The sequence below is a fragment of the Ornithodoros turicata genome, chromosome 3, assembly GCF_037126465.1.
Source record: "Ornithodoros turicata isolate Travis chromosome 3, ASM3712646v1, whole genome shotgun sequence".
NCBI lineage: Eukaryota > Metazoa > Arthropoda > Arachnida > Ixodida > Argasidae > Ornithodoros > Ornithodoros turicata.
In genome coordinates, this window is record NC_088203.1 from 22,728,827 (window position 1) to 22,748,034 (window position 19,208).

General features: G+C 46.6%; 2 protein-coding genes and 1 long non-coding RNA gene across 3 annotated transcripts in view; all 3 read right to left on the reverse strand.

Annotated features, from left to right (window-relative positions):
• The window catches only part of LOC135389206 (uncharacterized), a 17,730-nt gene extending 8,133 nt beyond the window's left edge, over positions 1–9,597 (reverse strand). Inside the window, exons 1-4 of the mRNA XM_064619271.1 lie at positions 9,509–9,597; positions 4,285–4,360; positions 3,462–3,491; positions 3,282–3,383 (exon numbers count right to left, since the gene is read on the reverse strand). Of these exons, the coding sequence (XP_064475341.1) occupies positions 3,282–3,383; positions 3,462–3,491; positions 4,285–4,360; positions 9,509–9,597 (297 nt within the window). The remainder of the gene's footprint in view (positions 1–3,281; positions 3,384–3,461; positions 3,492–4,284; positions 4,361–9,508) is intronic.
• A 69-nt stretch (positions 9,598–9,666) lies between these two features.
• Positions 9,667–11,196, reverse strand: LOC135389207 (E3 SUMO-protein ligase ZBED1-like). The gene has a single exon (XM_064619272.1). The coding sequence runs from the start codon at positions 11,194–11,196 to the stop codon at positions 9,667–9,669; it is 1,530 nt and encodes a 509-aa protein (XP_064475342.1).
• A 5,612-nt stretch (positions 11,197–16,808) lies between these two features.
• On the reverse strand, positions 16,809–17,622 carry LOC135390038 (uncharacterized). Its single transcript, XR_010421672.1, has 2 exons — positions 17,455–17,622; positions 16,809–16,989 (listed from the first exon to the last, which is right to left on the reverse strand). It is a non-coding gene; the product is annotated as an uncharacterized LOC135390038 (long non-coding RNA).
• Between the last annotated feature and the right edge of the window lie 1,586 nt (positions 17,623–19,208).

The following is a 19,208-nucleotide window of genomic DNA, read 5'->3' on the forward strand; positions in this document are numbered from 1 at the left end:
GCAAACGCAATTCCGACGTGCTTCTGAGTTAGGTCGCAGCAGAGCGTTCGTTTGGAGTGCATTTCCTTACGGGGAAGGTGATTAGGCCACTGGCAAGGTTCTATGAAATGTGCGCGGAAAATGGGAACTCGCAGAACTTGGAATTCCAATTCTCACTTTGTGCCCAATTGACAAGGTATATTCGGAACTCCGCTCCCAACTTAATTTCGGCATGGTAGCAAGAACTTTGATCATTTCTCACTTAATTTCATTTTGATAACTTGAAGGTTGTAACTTCATTAAATATTTAGCTTAATGACGTAACTCGTAACTAGCAACTTTTGGGTGGTAATTAACTTCCCCGCCTCTGCTAAAATGTACTTTATTGGCGATGAATATCTAAGAGATAGCAGCTGCGTGCTCTGATGGAACACTTGTGTCCGGTGGATGCTACATGCATGCCGAACACATAATTCCCCAAAATATGACCTATGCACCTCAGATAAATAAGAGACCTATAGTGACCTCTGTGTATTACATTTAAAATAAAAGACTCCACAAAAACAATGCCAGCCCGACCTTGTCCTATTTGGATCCCAATCACACAAAGGAAAAATAAGTAATCTAAGAAGACACAAAATAAGCCTAATAAATCACACTTCGTCAGCACGACAGCAATCTACTGTTGTCTAGTAAAACGCGCGTACGCGACCGAAGGCGGATGCTCAAATCCAAACCCATCCAACATACATATATACGCACATTATAGCTGTAGGCGAGCAAATGAGTCAAACTGAACAACCGCAACGTGCAGACCGCGCGACCGCAGAACGCCAAATCGCATCTCGATCTAATCTACCGCTCACATTCGCAACATACAGTTGCCTCCGGCTACTTGACATTGCCCTCCGCGCCCCACTACGCCAGAGAGTAACGCGTTCCAAACACCTTCCCTCCCTGCGACCGCCGATACACAACAAGGGGGGGGGGGAGGAAGTCCACCAGGCATCTGCAGTGTCAGGCCCATACGCCCACACCAGACACGAAACGCGAAGCGTTTATGTTCGCTCGGTGCACTCCATTACACATTTGCCATTCATCCGCACGCGTTCGCACAAGTAACAGTCACGACACGTGAACGTCATACATCGACTAAACATTGTCGGCTTCAAAACCTATTATGAGGACTTCGAAACCTATCCGTCATCTTCAAAATCCATCGCGCAGACTTCAGCTTCAAAACCCATCCCGCTGACTTCCCCTTAAAAACCATCGCGCTGACTTCAAAACCCAACACACAGACTTCGACTTCCAAACCCACACACGCTGACTTCAACTTCAAAACCAATCACGCTTACTTCGACTTCAAATCCCACCACACTGACTTCAACTTCAAAACCCATCACGCGGACTTCAACTTCAAATCCCACCACACTGACTTCAACTTCAAAACCCATCACGCGGACTTCAACTTCAAAACCCATGACGCGGACTTCAACTTCAAATCCAACCACACTGACTTCAACTTCAAAACCCATCACGCGGACGTCAACTTCAAATCCCATCACACAGACTTCAACTTCAAAACCCATCACGCGGACTTCAACTTCACATCACATCATAGCCCTTCATTCAACTTCAACTTCACTTCACATCATGCCGTTCATTCAACTTCAACTTCACATCACATCATGCCCTTCATTCAACATCACATCATTCTCTATGAGGTGATGGTGAATGAAGTCGGTGAAGGCCATCATGAATGAATTCGCCGACCTATGGTTGCGTCACGCTGCTTGGAGACGGACAGGATGACCACTCTCCCCCTCGTTTGTTTCTTTACTGCGGCGCCGGGGGTTCAGGAGGAGGAGGAGGAGTGTCGTTGGGAGGAACCGAGAGGTCTGCCTGCCTGATTAGGCGGCATGTTTCTCGGGAAGGGAAAGGTGGTGGAGAGGAAAGGATGAAGTGGAAGACCGAGCGGAATCCGCTCGGGGGAAGATAGCTGCGTCCATGGGCCGACTTCAGGGGAACTGTGCCGGCATACGCCTATTACACATCTGAGGGAAACCCAGGAAAAACCCCAGACGGCACAGCCGGCCTGCGGATTCGAACCGCGGACCTCCCAGTCTCCAAGCGCACGCGTTACCGCTGCGCCACCGGAGCTGGTCGCCGGGGGTTCAATAGGGAGATTTACAAGGATTAGAAGGAGTAGAAGAGATTTGGCAGAACGGAAGGTCTCGTTGATAACGATTCCGAAAACATGATAAGCCAAGCAGAAGTGGCTGAGATGACGTTGCTTATTTTGGTTTTGACAGCTTGCTTTGCTACCCAATGTGTGCCTCTTTTTGATGTCGTGTTAGCGCCACGAAGCAACTCTGGCCATGAGCGGCATACAGAGGCGGACAGACGGAGAGGGGAGAGCAGGAAGGTGTGGGCGACAGGGGGGGGGGACGATGGTGTGCGTCCTGGACCGACTTCAGGGGCAGCTCTGCCGACGTTCGTCGGGAAAATCTGACGGAGAATCATGGCAAACCTTAGACAGCACCGCAGCTGGTAAGATTCGAACCCAGCCCTTCCTAATCTTCCGCATGACCTTGGAAACCACGAACGAGCGAACGCCAGCTTGGGTGGCACGCACATTGAGACACATATTTCTGGTTAGAGCATAAACAAAAAACGCCATTCTCTTTCAAACGGGACATCGTCGATGTCACCTGTTAGGGGGTGGTGGTTTGGGGTTTCAACACACCAGAAATCGCGTACTTTTGTGTTGCATCTGGAAGGAAACAAGGGTTAAATCCTCTGAACCCTTCTAAAGTCCCCACAGAACCCATCCAGAAATATGTTTTCTGGCTGCGCCACTCGGGGCAGTGAATTCAAGATGACACATGCCTAGCGCAAACTAACCACGGTATGGTTTAAGCACATTCCTTGATGCCTCTCCAACGTCTTCCACAGCACGTATGAAACAGAGCCAATTTAGCCTCACTGAATATTTTTCTCCAATAGCGATGGCTCAGTATAGAACGTAGGAACGTACACTCTTAAAAATGAACTTCACCACATAGCACGCTCCTAGCCAACCATCACCCCGAATGACAACGTTCTCGCTCTAGATTTGTTGAAAACGGGAGGAGGAGCCTATTTTGTGGCCATTATGCACGGCACTAAATAGGCTCCTCCTCCTATTTTCAACAAATCAGGGGCGAGAACGTTGTCATTGGGGATGATGGTTGGCTAGGAGCGTGCTATGTGGTGAAGTTCATTTCTAAGAGTCTAGGAATAACCCAGCTGCGCAGTACCGTGGTTCTCAGGTGCCGGCGATGACTTTTCAAGCGTCGCTTTTCGTTGGCGATTGGGCGACTCTCTTCCGTCGGTCCCCTCTGTAGGCGTTTCCGCTGGCACTACAAGGCACAAGGGTGCCGTGAGTTGTCACAAGAAGCATGTAAAAATGCTGTAAGCACGTGCAGATATCACCTCACCGAATAGCTGCCACATTTTGTTGACGGAACCTACAAAGAAAGAGCGCATGTGTGCTCAGTGCCCGGGGCCATAGTATGTCTACGGTATGTCATAGTATGTCCATGGTAATGTCACCATAGTAATGTCTATGACAAATGCTATATATGCTTGCCTTGTCGCAGATTTATTTAGGAGCTCTTGCCAAGATGAGCAGTTACAAAAGAAGTGTGCGATTATAACGGGCTATATATGGTCGCAAAACGTCGCACAAATTTCACCTCTCTTGTTTCATCGATGGCACTGACCACATTATCCTCATGAAAGTCCCATTACCTGAGGCTGATGGTGATGGTGACAGCCTCAGTATATTTCTGATCTCACATTTCATCAACCTTGTTACGTTCTACGTGCCAAACACTGCAGGAAACTATTATATATAGTGCCATCATTCCCGGTACGAAGAGAGAGCAGGGCGTAAATATTGCTGTGACACTTCACATATATGGAATTCCTTTGGAAAGAGAGAGAGAGAGAGAAAAAGAAGCGGAAGAGAAAGAAAACAAAAACTGTACTCCTCCCATTTTCAACAAATCACGAAAGGAGTGCGACATCATTCTGATTGGCTGTTGATTCCGAACATGTGTACGCGGTGGAATTCTGCTTTTAGGGTGTATGGAACGAAGAAACGGCGCTGCTTACATGGTTCGCACGTCAAACATTTTCGCGTTTGCTGGAGACTGAAAGATCTGCTTTCCTCCCCCCTCCCTCTGACGTCTATTCTGTCTCATGCCAACTTCTATATGTGCCGTTAGCTCATAGTTTGGAAAAACAGCTATATTTCACCTGTGATTGCGTCTTCGGTATTCGAGCAGTCTCAAGCACGTGCGACGCAGACTTCTTCTTTCGTCCACTTCCTGGCCTTGATCCACCAAGGGAGAGGGACTAGGGCTCGATGTAGCCATCCTTTCTAATTATGCCCGATAAGGAGGTTCGACATGTGTATACTTATTGGTAAAATAGACCTATCCCTTTTACAAACAAATAACGTCAGATGGTACAACAGCGCCGCCAACTTCGTAGAGTGGAACTGCTACAGCAAAAAATCAATAAGTCACAAGAAAACCACGTTAAAATGTTGCTTCTCATAGTGTAAGTTTTTTTGTTGTAATTATTTACATCTTATTAGTTGTATATGCCTCGTTCTTCTCCATCCTACCGGTTTCCCTATCTTTTCGGTAGCCCATTCTAAAGATGGCTTCCGGCCTTTTCCATTTTCTGGAGCCTGAAGGACACCAGTCTCTCTAGGAGTGCATGTCGTGTCTCAATGCAAAGCAAGCGCAAACTAAGTCGTAATAACACATCCCATTCCGCACAGCATTATGACATTGACTCTCAGACGATTCAACTCTTGGGATGAACGATGCGAACGTAAACTTAGCTTTTGCGCTTTGCGCGAGCTTGCTTCTTATTGGAAATTGCGACGCCACGTTAGCTTTCCGGCTCTGCGTTATTCTTGCGGAGAAACAGCGTGAGCATTCTGAACGTGGCATGAGTTATATTGCGATAGCATATACTTTTATTAGGAGCAAAAAGTAGTTCCTCTGTTTTTGATCTTCCATTACTTTTAAGCATCCACTTCTATAGCCGCAATGGCGCTGCAACCGGCTAATGCAATCCAGCAGCATTACACATGACGGAAACGCTATTTTATAAACACTGTGCGGACAGACTCGTTGCGTGTGACATAGCGTTTAAGCTTTTTATTTGCGTTTCCAACAAACGAGGCTCTAAAACTCCCTTTTATGTGATGCAGGATGCCAGGAAACCACCTCCACTTTCCCATATGAACTGCTCTGTACATAATAGCAACGATACTACTAATAATAACGATAATAATAATAATAATAATAATAATAATAATAATAATAATAATAATAATAATAAAACATCTGGCAGATATGATGCAAGTTACGGTGGCATCAAATCAACGACAGCCACAGATTTGTTTATTTGAGCTCGCTTGTCGCTACGTGCATGGTTCGCCCTGTCGATTGTAGTCTGCAGCAAGATTTTATTCCGTACGTAAACTTCCTAGGACGGCATATAATGGCGCTGTTCACCTCCACATACACACGCAATACTGTGCCTGCTGGTACTGCGTGCGACGAGAAGCCGGTACGCGCTCGACACAACTCTTCACATGCAATAGCATGTCAACCGACAGCCGCGCCACCGCTTCACTTTTTCAACAGGGGTGACATGGGTGACATAAATCCGCCATCTTTGTAATTACCCTCGAGCGGGTGCTCTTTGCAAAACCGCCACCTTGTCCTGGTCGTCATAGAAAACGTCATTTTGAGGTCATGTGACTTTGTTTACATGTCGTTTTGCCGCTTATACCGACATATTCCCGTTGTCATAAAGCCAAGAGACGAACGTATTTTTGCGAGCGTAAACTATGGCAGTATTCATCCGCAACGTGATAGCCGGTCGTCATCATACCTTTGGAACTTGTCAACAGTACGAGGCCTCATGCGCAAAACTGCGCGTTTTACTGTGATATTATCGAAAAAAAAAAAGAAATTACCGTGGTCAGAAGACATCCAAAACGTCGCAAGAAACAGTTTACAAACATTGTTTACAAACGGTTTGGACGCCGATCACGGACGCCGCCATCTTTATGGTCACGTGTGCCTTGACGTTTGCTGTATATTTGCAGGATTCATCCACGAAGCGGTCATTATACCGCTTTATGAAGCTGTCTCCTTGCTTTAAATGTTATTTCTGTCTTATTAATACTGGAGTACACAAGATATTTAAAAACTAAAGCATATCAGGAAGAGCGACGATAGCCCCTTCACAAGAAAAGCAAAAATGACGGAAAGCTGAGCGGTAGTGAAAAACTGATCCGCTCCGTGCTTTCCCTTGCATGTCGTTGTGCTTGGGTATATGCATGCGTAACGTTGCTTGATTAACGTTTCACAGCATTATGTACAGAAAGCGCTTGTCTTTAACTTGTTCTCATTGTACCCATAGGGTTAAATTGTCGTAAACGGCGTGGGTTACTCTTCGCACGATCTACATGCAATTGCTACAGCGAACCATAATCTTAGCCATCGAAATATTTACTGCTCGTGACCCCAATATCATGCGTTGTCGGAAGCAATATTGGTAATTTTCTGGCTTGTTTAGCGTTGCTGAACGTGGAGAAAAGCCATGAGTAAGCTGCCGAAAAACGCGGCACTGGGCTATGTACCGCACCCTTAACAATGTGGTGACCAGGGGTAGCTAGGATAAATTAGACAAATTTGACAGATTTCACATTCAATACACATCTCTATAATTCAAGACAGTCCAAATAAACACAGAACATGACCAGCCTAGACGGACCAGGAATACGAAAAGTGTGTGGTGGACTAAAGGAACATGCTCTCCGAGGCCGCATTGTTCCACTGTCAAGGTGTAGGGTTGACATGGTGGGAGTGCTCCCGTCCAGCATTTTAAGGGTAAAGGAAAACATATGTGGCCAATGATCCACAGGCCGAAACATGCATTTGTGTAAAGTAAAGTGGCCCCTCCGCAGCAACAAGTCCAGTAGTGGACTGCTGTCGGGACATGTGTCTCCCATTACGTTCACTTAAAAGAGGGACCCAAGTAAAAAGGGTATCGACGGGATGGTTGGGAGGCCCGTCCTTATTGTTCCTACACCTGCGGAACACATGTTTGTCGTTAAGGGCCGGAAGAACGTAAATTGAACATGGGAGTTGGAAACTTAAAAGGGAAGCGACGAACCCAAAGAAAGGCATAGTAAATATGGTGAAAAACAACCGAGAGTATAAAACCCAAGGGAGGACAAAGACTGGGGCAGTCAGACCGAAATGTGAACCAAAAACGGACGCGCCAGCTCCAACTCCGAAGTTTATCCGCGAATCAGTGTCTTGAAATTGTGAAGTGAGGTGAAGTGTCTCATTGACAGTCAGCAGGAACTCCAACCCGAGCAACTCATCCATCCAAATCATCAACGACTGCCATCAACGAAATCATCGCCATCATCACTCGTCAATCAGATCAGGCATTTTATTCCCACTCCCCATCGTACTCGAACTGTTGTGAAATTAATCATTGTAGTTGTGTTTGAAATCACTGCCCGAGCTGTTGATAGTTAGTGTTATTAGTAACCATTAGTTAAGCATTAGTTGTTCTATGCTGGTACCTGGACTTTGTTTTGGTATGTGTCCCATTGAGTGTATGTCGCTGCCGGTCACATATTTTTTGTCCGGACCAGTGATTGAGGTACCGCGCGCAACGAACCTCTGGCGATTGCACACCTGGTTTCCGTGACAAATACCGATGCCGAAAAGGCTTTATGGGTAACACTTCTTGAAATTGCACCTTCGTTCATGCATTATGCAAAACGCTTATGCTGGATGCGGCTGTGTTGCCATCCAGTTTGGCTGTGGCTATATGTACCTTCTATCCACCACATCCTTCGCCACTGTGGGGTCAGGTCTATACCTACTAAGAAAAAAAAAAATCAAATGGATACAAAAGGAAATTGATTTCTTTTAATATTTCCCAGGCAGCACACAATACTGGACGCATATTGGCTAGGTATTTGCGGTATTGGTCCAATATGGGACCAGTTTTGCCAGGATTTCCCCCATATTGGATGAAAATTGGCAACATGGGCCCCATATTGCCAAGTTTCATCCAATATGGGGAAAATGTCGGCAATGTGGGCCCTATATTGCCCGTGTGCACCCCATCTTGACTGAAAATGCAGAAAATGGGACGAACCGTATTGGCACTTGTACCAAGTGCTCAAGCAACATACCAAGATTGAATGTTGAAGCGTGTGAAATTCCCTACTAATACGTCGTGCATCCAACAACTTCCCAGAGATGATACACATTGTTCGAAACAGTCAATGTATCTGGCAATCCCACTGTAACATGCACTCAACTCAACAACTGAACTTCCCACTTGCTGCAAACAGCCGCCATCTTGCTTCGCGATGCCAATCAGTCGAACCGACTGAGAGCGTGGTCGTTTGAGCGAAATCACACGTCCTACAACTAATACGCATGCGCAACACTCGGATCGGACATCCGGGCTAAAATGTCGCTGCTTTTTCTAATGACATGGAAGGGGCAGGTCAAGTAAAAGACACAATGTTTGATAGGAAGGGATGTCTGTTCTAGTGATGGGCGATAGTCGTCCAAAGGCTATCGATTGTACTATCGATAGTTGAGCCGACCACTCATTTGACTATCGATATTTTTCTTGGAAACTATCGATAGTTTTAACTATCGATAGTAACTTGCAAAAGTTGGACGCTGGGCGTGCAAGCGGCGAACATGGGCACACATCGTGATCGTTTTTGTTGTGTACGTATATAACTGCCATGATTCACGGGATTCATTCACACGATTAGAATGAGGTGAAATGAACAATGTATTTTCTACCAGTCTTTGATAGAGATAAAGACAAACAGAAATGGTTTACTTGCCCTTTCCTTCTGTCGAAAAACGCGAAGACATGCCATCAGCCCTGCGCAGCCGCTATTCCGCTGAAGGTGTTCTCGGAACTGTACGTTGCCAGTGACGTAATTTATAAGGCTCTCCAAATATGTAATTCGTGCTTCATGTAACATCAGGTCAATACAGTGCTCAGGCCCGCCACATAAAGGCGCCACAGACTATGAAAACGAAATGAAATATGTCGGGTGATATATAGATATATCGAGCGTCTTTATTGAAGTCACGGATCAGACTTATGCACATGGTGAAAAGAATTTAAAAAATCGCACAATTGGATGTGAAGATACATATGAAGAATGTTTTTCATGCATCACACGTTCTTCCACTCTTGAAGAGACAAACCCCCCATCAGTATCAGCTTTTCAACGCGCTTTGCGTTTAGTCGATTCCGCTTCACTGTCAGTGTGTTTCCCGCGTTTGAGAATACCCTTTCTGAAGGAACTGATGTGCCCACAATACACAGGTACTTCTCCGACAACAAGTGAAGACTTGGGAAGTTGTCTCTATTTCTTTTCCAATATGCCAACGGGTCCTCCGTGCGTTCGATGACCGGGGTTTGTAGGTACTGTCTGACGGAGACGAGGAGTCCCCCGAGAGTGTCCTCCTGCGTCGTCATATTTTTGCTTACTAGGTTGTCATGGAAGGACCAGATGTCATCGGGAGTTGCAAGGTTTACTGGTAAAGGTCACTGTGCGCGTTCACTCTCAACAGTCGGCATCTCCGCCTCTGCGTTCAATGCGCTGAGGGCCCTTGCACAAGCCAAACTGTTTTCAAAGTGTAGTCTTTTAAAGCGAGGGTCGAGCAAGGTGGCAATGGCTACGAGCCTGTTTGATTCCACATTCCCAAACCTCTTGTCGAAGCTTCTGATGAGGACGTCTTTTAGTTCCGAACAAGTGTCCGTTGTTACGACGCACCGCTCAATGGCGTTCTTCATGCACCGGAGGAGAGGAATCACCTTGCTTACCGTCACGTATGCCTCTGCCGAAATTTCTCTGGTCACAACTTCAAGGGGCTTGAGAAGCAAAACCATTTCACTGATTTCGTCAACCTTCTTTTTTGGAAGAATAGACGGTCCATTGAGGTTCATCAGTACTTGCACAATACAGTTGTGCAATTCCATGTATCGTACTATCATGTAGTACGTAGAATTCCATCTGGTACTCACTTCTTGCAGCGGTTTCAGCACATCCGAGTCCGCTACGCCGTTCTTCCTCTGTTCTGAGCGCAGCAGATCCATAGCCTTCACGCTTTGTTTGAGGAAAGTTACTATGGATTTCACTTCGTTGATTAGAGATGACGCATTCGTGCACGCATGAAGTGATTCGCTTGCCATTAAGTTCAATATATGCGCGAAGCAGTGGAGGTGCCTTCCCTTCCCAAACAAATTCTCCGCAGCTTTTACTATATTTGCCGCTCCATCGGTGATGCAGGACACCACCTTGTCATTGGAAATGCCCCACTCACTCAGAATACTTTCAAGCACGCTCTTGATGTTATCTGCGGTGTGCGCCTCCGCCAGGCCTCTCACTGCAAGAGTCCTGCTCTCAAGCTTCCCTTCGAGAATGAAGTGGGCTGTCAGTCCAATGTACGACCTTGTATTTAGGGTGTCAGTCCAGATGTCACTTGTCAGAGTGATATATTTAGCACTATCTAACTTTGTCTTCAAATACAGCATCACGGATTGGAATTTGCTGTCACGTAGCTTCGTGATAGTCCGTCGTGAAGGCAGGCAGTAGCGCGGGTTCAATTCCCTCACAAAGGCCTTGAATCCTTCACCACTGACGGTGTCTAATGGCATGCAGTCTCGAACAATCATGAATAATAGAGTGTTCGTGATACGCATTGTGGCCGGACCAGTGGAAGACATAGCACAAATCTGGTTGAAATACTCACTGATGTTTGGCTGTCGTTCAGGTGCTGCTACACTGTCCTCAATATTCAATGTGGATACAGCACCGGGCGCTGGACCGGACCGAGAAGATGTAGATGCTCCAGCGTTTACACTTTCATCAATTGTCACCTCTGAAGCTTCCTGCGTCGTTGTCAGTGCTATGTAATGGCGATGGTGAGTTCTCTTCAGGTGGTCCCACAGGTTAGATGTATTGCCAGCCGAGGAAAACTGCTTTAAGCATATTTTGCACTTCGCCGTTGTGCCACCCACTTTATCGAAATGAGTCCAAATTTCGCTTCGTTGACGTTTCTTGGAGGGAGGCATCTTACGGGTGCACCAACAAACGCACGGGAAGCTATGGTGTAACCAGGTGACTCTCGCGCGTCAAGTCAGTTCGATGCTCACTTTCACGTTTACTCTGTCACTCCCTTATTCGCAACCCGAAACTACAAAAAAAAAAAGGAAAAGAAAGAAAGAGAGAAAGAAGAAGAAAAAAGAAGCCCAGCCTCCCAGAGACTCACTCGGTAAGCTGATTATACACGTTTATTGCACTGCTTTCAGATTCGGCCTTTGCATACACTTGGCAACAAATAAAAAAAAGAAAGAAAGAAGAAAAACAAAGCCTGTTTACCCTTTCTATTGCACTGGTGTCTTTAGGTTGGAAACAACATCAGACGGAGATTGATATCAAGCTGACTCATATGATATTACTGCACGCGGGATAATGTATGGGGAAATATCTTGGGAGGTCGTGCTGCTATAACTTTTATTGATAGTGCTTTACCTATCTAAACACCTTCATCTTCTTTTTTTTAGCGTATATAATGCGAGGCTGAAGAATCAACGCCCAACTTCAAGCCAAACTTTACAGGCACTGAAAATATTGCACACACTTAATCCATAACGAAACTCTGATTTTGGGGGACACAAACTATACAGACACAAATGCCACAGATAAAACTTTTGTCCAGGACTTTTTTAGAACAAAGTTTTAGCTGTGGTTAAGATATGTGTCGTTTATGTGACCCTTCAATCTCAGGGGTTCGTTATGGATGTTCGCCGCCACCAGCTCGCCTGTTTCCTTACCGTTCTATATAATATATCTTTCTTATAGTGGAGCTCTTAGTCTGGGAACTAGCAGAAAATTTTCCGTGTTTCGAGTATAAGAAACAAGGGCAATAAATGGGCAAAACGGAATACCGGAGCAAACAGGGCAAATATGGATTCTTGTCCTGATCATTTCAATGTTTCCTTTTATGCCCTTGTAGTCAGGTATTGGTGGCACTCTCCAGCAGTTATGTTTTTATTTTCAGCAGTGGTGACGTCTCTTAGACTTTTTCTCCACAGCCAGAAACTCGTAATTGGTAACTTTTTGAATGCGAAAAGTTGCAATCAATTATGGATAAGATTTGTGAAGGAAGCAGCGCCGAGAAGGCTCGAACTGAAGTGAAAGCCGAAAGGGGTAACAGTGGCTTGTGTGAAAATATATCACTATGTCACTCACAGATATACCCTGTGGTGACGGAGCCACGGGACAGGAAAAACATGACTTAGCAATAAAGCTTATTTGAAACTGCATGTAAAGATGTTGAATTGGATACGGTTGTCTGCGGGAGCATTATGCACGAGCGGTTTTGCAGCTTTGCCTCCCTACTATTACATGCTATCGATAGTATATTGCATGTGTGCGCGCTGACTGCAACAGCGGAGTGAGCTGGCACTTCTCACAACGGCAATTTACAACGTTGCTTTTCTGAGCAGAAAGCTTCTCTTTTCTTTAAAGGAATAGCAATTCGGCCTACGCCGAACTAACCTTTCCTCCTTTTTTTCAATAAACATATCCCCCTTTCAAAAGCGTATTTTTATTGCAGCAGAACAAATATCAACCTAAATGCGATTTACGAAAGATGAAATATCCTATTGGACGGAAACATCTCCTTGAGTCTGAGGAGCAACGAGGAGGGAAAACTACACAGGACGGACACAGGACAAGAACCAACAACGACGTCTTGTCCCGTGTCCGTCCTGTGTAGTTTTCCCTCCTCGTTGCTCCTCAGACCTACTCTACTTATGTTCAATGAAATATCCCTTGCGCTAAAGTTGACACTTGAAGCAAAATTATTTCTTTGATTTTGTCAATCCTCCTTATTATCGATAGTTCCACGACGGTCTTTCGAACTGTCGAAACTACGAAATTTGGGTCTTAATGGTTCCAGACTTTTAAAAACCTCCATAATGGCCTGGAAGTGCGGTAAGCAACAACAATAGTTGATGCACGCTTGAATGGTGCCGTGGCTCAAACTATAGTTTAAAAGTGCAAACTATGCGTGTTGCATACAAACTTACACCAATGTCGAGAGAAAAAAAGTATCAATAATGTGTAGGACTAAAGTGCATCGGTCGACTTGCACTGATACGTCCCAAATTTTAAGCGATTATTTTTCTATCCTACAGTGTCAAATTCTGAGTGAAAAAATATCGACAATTTGCGAAGGAACCGCAATGGTGAATTGCATTTGTAAATTTCGCATTTTCAGGGTCTCTTTTTTAAAAACAATCCCCTTCAAACATTTTATTCGTCTTAAATTTATGGCGAGAAAACTAAGGTGTACGTGAGAGCAACAGCAAAATACAGCGCGGTTGGGTCGGTTTAGATTGGCTTACGTGCGAGCTCGACGAGGTTTTAACTGCAGCGCCACCTATATTTGATAACGGTCGCGAAACTATCGATAGTCCAAAAACTATCGCGATAGTATCGAAATCAAGATTCACTCGATAGTTCAACAATCGATAGTCAAATACTATCGATAGTATCGAATGATTCGATAGTATCGCCCATCACTAGTCTGTTCTGTAATGTTGGGTGCTTTCAAGTTACTGCAGGCAGTGTAAGTTGCTGAGGCGTATGACCGCCACTGTCACGAAAGTGCTTTGCTCCGTTGTACTCTAGGAGCGGGTTGGAAGTTGCCGAGTCATATATACTAGTGCAATCCCAACCTTTGTTTTTAGTAACGTGATGCAACGTGGATCAATTTAAAAAGATGACATAAATATTATTAACTTTAGTGGTGGATACAGGTGGATATTACACTGGATAATGCCTTATTATTGCCTGGATTAATCGTTGCCGTTATCACACAAAAATTGGCGCAATATGGGCAATCTGGGCTTGCCAATATAGGCAGCCAATATTGGTCCGATAGGGAGCCAGGTTGCACTTTTCATGTGGACCAATATTGGCAGCTCATATGGGACCAGTATTGGCCAAACTGGCAGCCCACATTGGTCCAATATTGGGCTAATACGATTCCCTACAATTACGATTACTTCAGGTGATACTTACGCCTTTCCCGTCGGACATTCACAACAATTTTCATTTTTGCCGATTTTATTATGCAAACAGCAGTGCAATCGTTCCCGTAGCGCTTGCGTTCAAGCGTATACTGCATATTTTTGTCTAGAATGCTCTGTTTGTATGTGTCACATTCAAACTGGTGTCTACACATATTATTCTAAAAATGTGTGTGACACTTGGAAGGCAGCTGAAGGTGCTGACCACAAGAAAGCAAGGCAATCGGTTCTAATGTTGATCGACTACGTAATTGCCAGTAGTAATGAATGACCACGACTATCCGGAAACGCTACAAGGCTTCTGGACGCCATTAATTAGCAATTAGAGCTAATTGCATGGGACCCCCCACATTAATCAGCATCATCCAATGAGTCATCACACTAATTGGGGAGCGTCTAACTAGTGTCCAGACCACCCTGTGCGTTTCTGGATAAACGTGGTCATAAAAAATAAAAATTGATTGAGATAGAGTGGAGAGAAGGAGTTTAGTTGAAGATCAACGACGCCATCTTGAAGAAAGCGGTCCGAAACGGCCGCTGACCGTCGCTGGGCGACGGAGCACAGAGGGAGGTTGCAAAGCATCACAGCTATGACCACAAGTTCCAGACATCCTGTGACGTCAGCTGTGACGTCATCATGACATGTCTGGGCAGGTTAGGACAGCTCTGGACATGCAAGAAGAAAAACACTCGTAATACAGAGGCTGGAAAAGCAAGAGTAAATATGCAACCATCAATAGCTAACAAGAAAATAGAACTAGTTACACAACAAATGATCCCACCACAACAGGAGCGCAGAACGATGCGACTGCTCCATCCGAAAGGCAGGCAGAAACTGACTCGTAATGCTTTTTTGTCCTGTATAAAGCCCCGCAGCTGCACCCCCTAGCGGTTACTTTCTCAACTAATCTCCCAACAAAATTATTAAGAATCACACCAGCGCTACTCCCGTTCCCAAGGCAGAAGAAGATAGAAAATGGTGGGGATGCCCGGACAACAGCAACCAGCACCCGACGTGCACTGGCACGAAAATCGCAAACAAAGCGGGAACAAAGTTGGCGAAAGCATTAGTTACACAACAAATCAGCTCACCACAGCAGGAGCGCAGACCGATGCGACTGCTCTCCGCGACAGCCAGCGAGAAACTGACTGGGACGCCGCTCTGCGGCCGCTACGCATGCGCGCTCCTAGCGCCCTCTGGGGCGACCACCTCCGAGAGGCTAAGAGAGAAGAGCATTCCTGCACCCCCTTCTGGCCGTTCTCATTGGTCGTGACGCCATCCTATTGTCTCAGGGCTACACTACCTTTTTTTTTCACTAATGCTCCTTTGGGACAACAGCAACCAGCACCCGACGTGCACTGGCACGAAAATCGCAAACAAAGCGGGAACAAAGTTGGTGAAAGCATTAGTTACACAACAAATCAGCTCACCACAGCAGGAGCGCAGACCGATGCGACTGCTCTCCGCGACAGCCAGCGAGAAACTGACTGGGACGCTGCTCCGCGGCCGCTACGCATGCGCGCTCATAGCGCCCTCTGGGGCGTCCACCTCCGAGTGGCTAAGAGAGAAGAGCATTCCTGCACCCCCTGCTGGCCGTTCTCATTGGTCGTGACGTCATCCTATTGTCTCAGGGCTACCCTGTTTTTTTCCACTAATGCTCCTCTAGACAAGGTCAATCTGCAGTGAAGCCACGATATGATGTCATCATGCACCTGCGTGGCTCAAGGACGCGTGTGCTCTAGACAGGGGACCTATTATTTATTGAATCATTATCCCAAGATTATTTCCTTTATTCTTCTATAACGATTGAATAGGAAACTATTGCAGAAGAGCACCATGCATGAAAGCTGATCGTAGGAATTCCAAAGTCTTACTAAATGAGACTTGCAAAAGAACAAAATATCCTAACACGTAACTCCATCAACGGCAAATAAGAGGACTAGGCACTCAACAAATCAACGCAGAGTATGGGTAACCAGGAGCGCAGAACTCAGGGCAGCACTATCGTCAAGACAACAATGTTCCTTGTCAAAAAAGAAAAAAATACAAAGCACCAACAAAGGAAAGCATGCATGTCGGGGCATGTCAGAACACGTCGGGACAAATTGCACGACTGCTGGGCAACAGAGGAAAACAAACACTTGAACAGAGGAAAAAGACACTCACCATCATTTTTCACATTCACAGCATTCCCCCATTGTAAATCCGCTCGTCACAAAATCCACCTGCATCATCGAACACTATACACCAGTGACGAACCACACATCCACACCCCATCAGAGGCAGACAGAACCCCAGCGAAACTAAGCTCGTCCACTGACGGCCAACGCAATTGCTAGGAGCAGAATTGACGTGAGTAGTAGGTACTGGACTCTCATGGTGCACAACGCCCAACTGTCCTGAACACGATTTAATTAGCAATTAGAGCTAATTGGGACCCCCCACATTAATCAGCACCCTCCAGGGAGCCACCACACTAATTGGGGAAAGTCTAACTCGTGTCCAGACCAGCTGAGCGTTGTGCACCATGAGAGTCCATAAAAAAGAAAAATAATAGGCAGAAAATAAAATAAAAAGATGGAAATAGAGTGGAGAGAAACAATTTATTCGAAAATCAACGATGCCGCGGCGAAGAAGCCGCTCCGCAACACCCGAGTGACCAGCACCCGCCATGTTGGTAGTTTGCACCCAGCAGTTGCAGAGATCGACGACAGGTGGCCACTTAGTTGCAAGGCATCACACCAGATGGCGCCACCATCATAGCTCTAGACGAGAAAGACAGAACAAGATACTAGCGGCAGGTAAAAATGACAGCACTGCCAAGCAAGTCTAGGCATGCGAGAGAAAAGGTCTAACCGCTACTGCTAAACAGTACACATCGGGGAAATAGGCTTACGGGGACGATCGCTTAGGCCTAACCCCAACACTACGCAGCTAACACAAGGCGGGAACCACACATCGCTACACATGCGAGAAAAGGCTTAACACGAGCGCGGTCACCGCTAAACACGGCAAACATACGAGGAAAGAGGCTTACGGGGGCGATCGCTTAGGCCTATCCTCAACACTACGCAGCTAACACAAGGCGGGAACCACACATCGCTAAACATGCGTCAACAGGCTTGGACACCGCAAAACAAGTCTAAACATGCGAGAAAAGGCTTAACACGAGCGCGGTCACCGCTAAACACGGCAAACATACGAGAAAAGGAGCGCGTCAAATCACTCACCTTTTCCCCCGCGGCAACTTCCAGGCAGAAACTGAGCGAGCGCGGAGAACATACGTCTGCTCTCTACGAGATCCAGCCAGAAAGTGAGCGAGCGCGCGGAGCGCACGTCCGTCTTCCGCGACGGTCCGAGAGAAACTGAGAGAGGCGACGCGCAGCGGACGCTATGGATGCGCGCGCGCCCTCTGCTCCACACGTCCGCGCATGCGCGCGCGCGCGCTCCTAGCGCCCCCTGCGCCGGCCGCGGGTGTTTTCGGTTTCGGCTCTCTGCTGCTGCGCGCGCGCTCCTAGCGGCGACGGGTGGCTTTTCAGTTTCGCTTTCATTCTCCGTTCTTTGCGCGCGCGCGTTTATCTGTATAAAGGCAGCGCGCACCGCGCTCGCGTCATCACTACGTGAAGATGTTCAGCTACCACTCTTTACAAAATTGTTCCTGCACCCACGCTTCTTGGAAAGAAGTGGAGAAGGAATGTTTCAACGGCGAAAGTCCCCGCAACGAGCTCGTCATCACTGCTTTTCGCTACGTGATAGACATGGTAGGCTTTGGCAATATTGGAGAGATCTCGCCGGGGCCACTGCAGGAGATGGTGCGTCGGATCTACGCCCGTTACAAGAACGTCTGCATAACGGTTCCAGACGGACCCCTGGGACTAATGTGCGAATTTGTGAGCTTGGCCAACGCAGAATTCAACTACATCGCTGCAGACATCGTGGACCTTCTCGCTCGTGCCATCGCTCATATTAAGCACGCCCTGCGGAAGCAGCGACATTTGCAAGCAGTCTACATCGCCAATTTTGTCATTGATTTATTGAAATACCGATTGGTTATTGACATGCAACGCATTAAACAGTCCGAATAACTTTGACGAGACTCTGTGTGTTCTTTCACTGAAACATCTTTATTGAATACATACAAAGGACTTGGTCAATAGATGCCTGCACCCTCCCTCCCTTGTCTGATCTCACGAACGCAGCATTACGAGATGATCAGACGTGCCAGAAAAGGGGAATCTTCATCGCAGCGCCGTCATTGCGCGGGTCACTGCGCCAGCACGATGACGGAATGGTCATTCTTTTCGTACACCCATTTCGCTACCACACTGCCACGATGTCCCGTGCTTCTCCTGTCTGCGAGAGAGAGAGAGAGAGAGAGAGAAGCATGTCTCGACTAGAACTTTTATTCTCGATTACATGCGCGTGCAGCTCTTTGTTCAACGGTTACTCGATGCCTGACGTCGACGGTCTCGGGCTCTCTTCCGGGTTTTCCGGTGCTGCACAAAGAGGGAGTACTATCGTAATGCGATACGCGTCAAAACACCCGTAAAGCTTACAGTATTCGCAGCTCCCATAAGGGAAGGAGTGTACGGCATCCACGAGATAGCGTTTGTCGTCGTAGGGGACCAAGCTCTTCTTGAGTCTCGAAATGGTGTACATCGTTTGCTTTATACTCTGGATGGTGCACTGCTTCTGAGAGACCGCCTTTTCATTGAACAGAGAATCTCGGTACACTTCGTGCAATAAATGTTTCCGCACCACGTCTTTCTTAACTCCTTTGGCTCTCGCGATCTGTTTGTGTGACCCAGCCAAGAGAATGCTGTACATTTTCGCTCGGATGGCTACGACTTCCTGAATAACTCCGCCCCCCGTCTCGTCTTTGAAGTACCCCATCTGGTTCGCGTGCTCGTCGTTGAAAAGTGGGTGGTCTGGCGGATAGGAAGACAGATCTAACTCACTCTCAATCTTCATCAGCTGCTCTTCC

What these genes read in the sequence shown, in the direction of transcription:
- LOC135389207 (XM_064619272.1), bottom strand. Translation starts at nt 11,196, where the DNA reads ATGCCTCCCTCCAAGAAACGTCAACGAAGCGAAATTTGGACTCATTTC.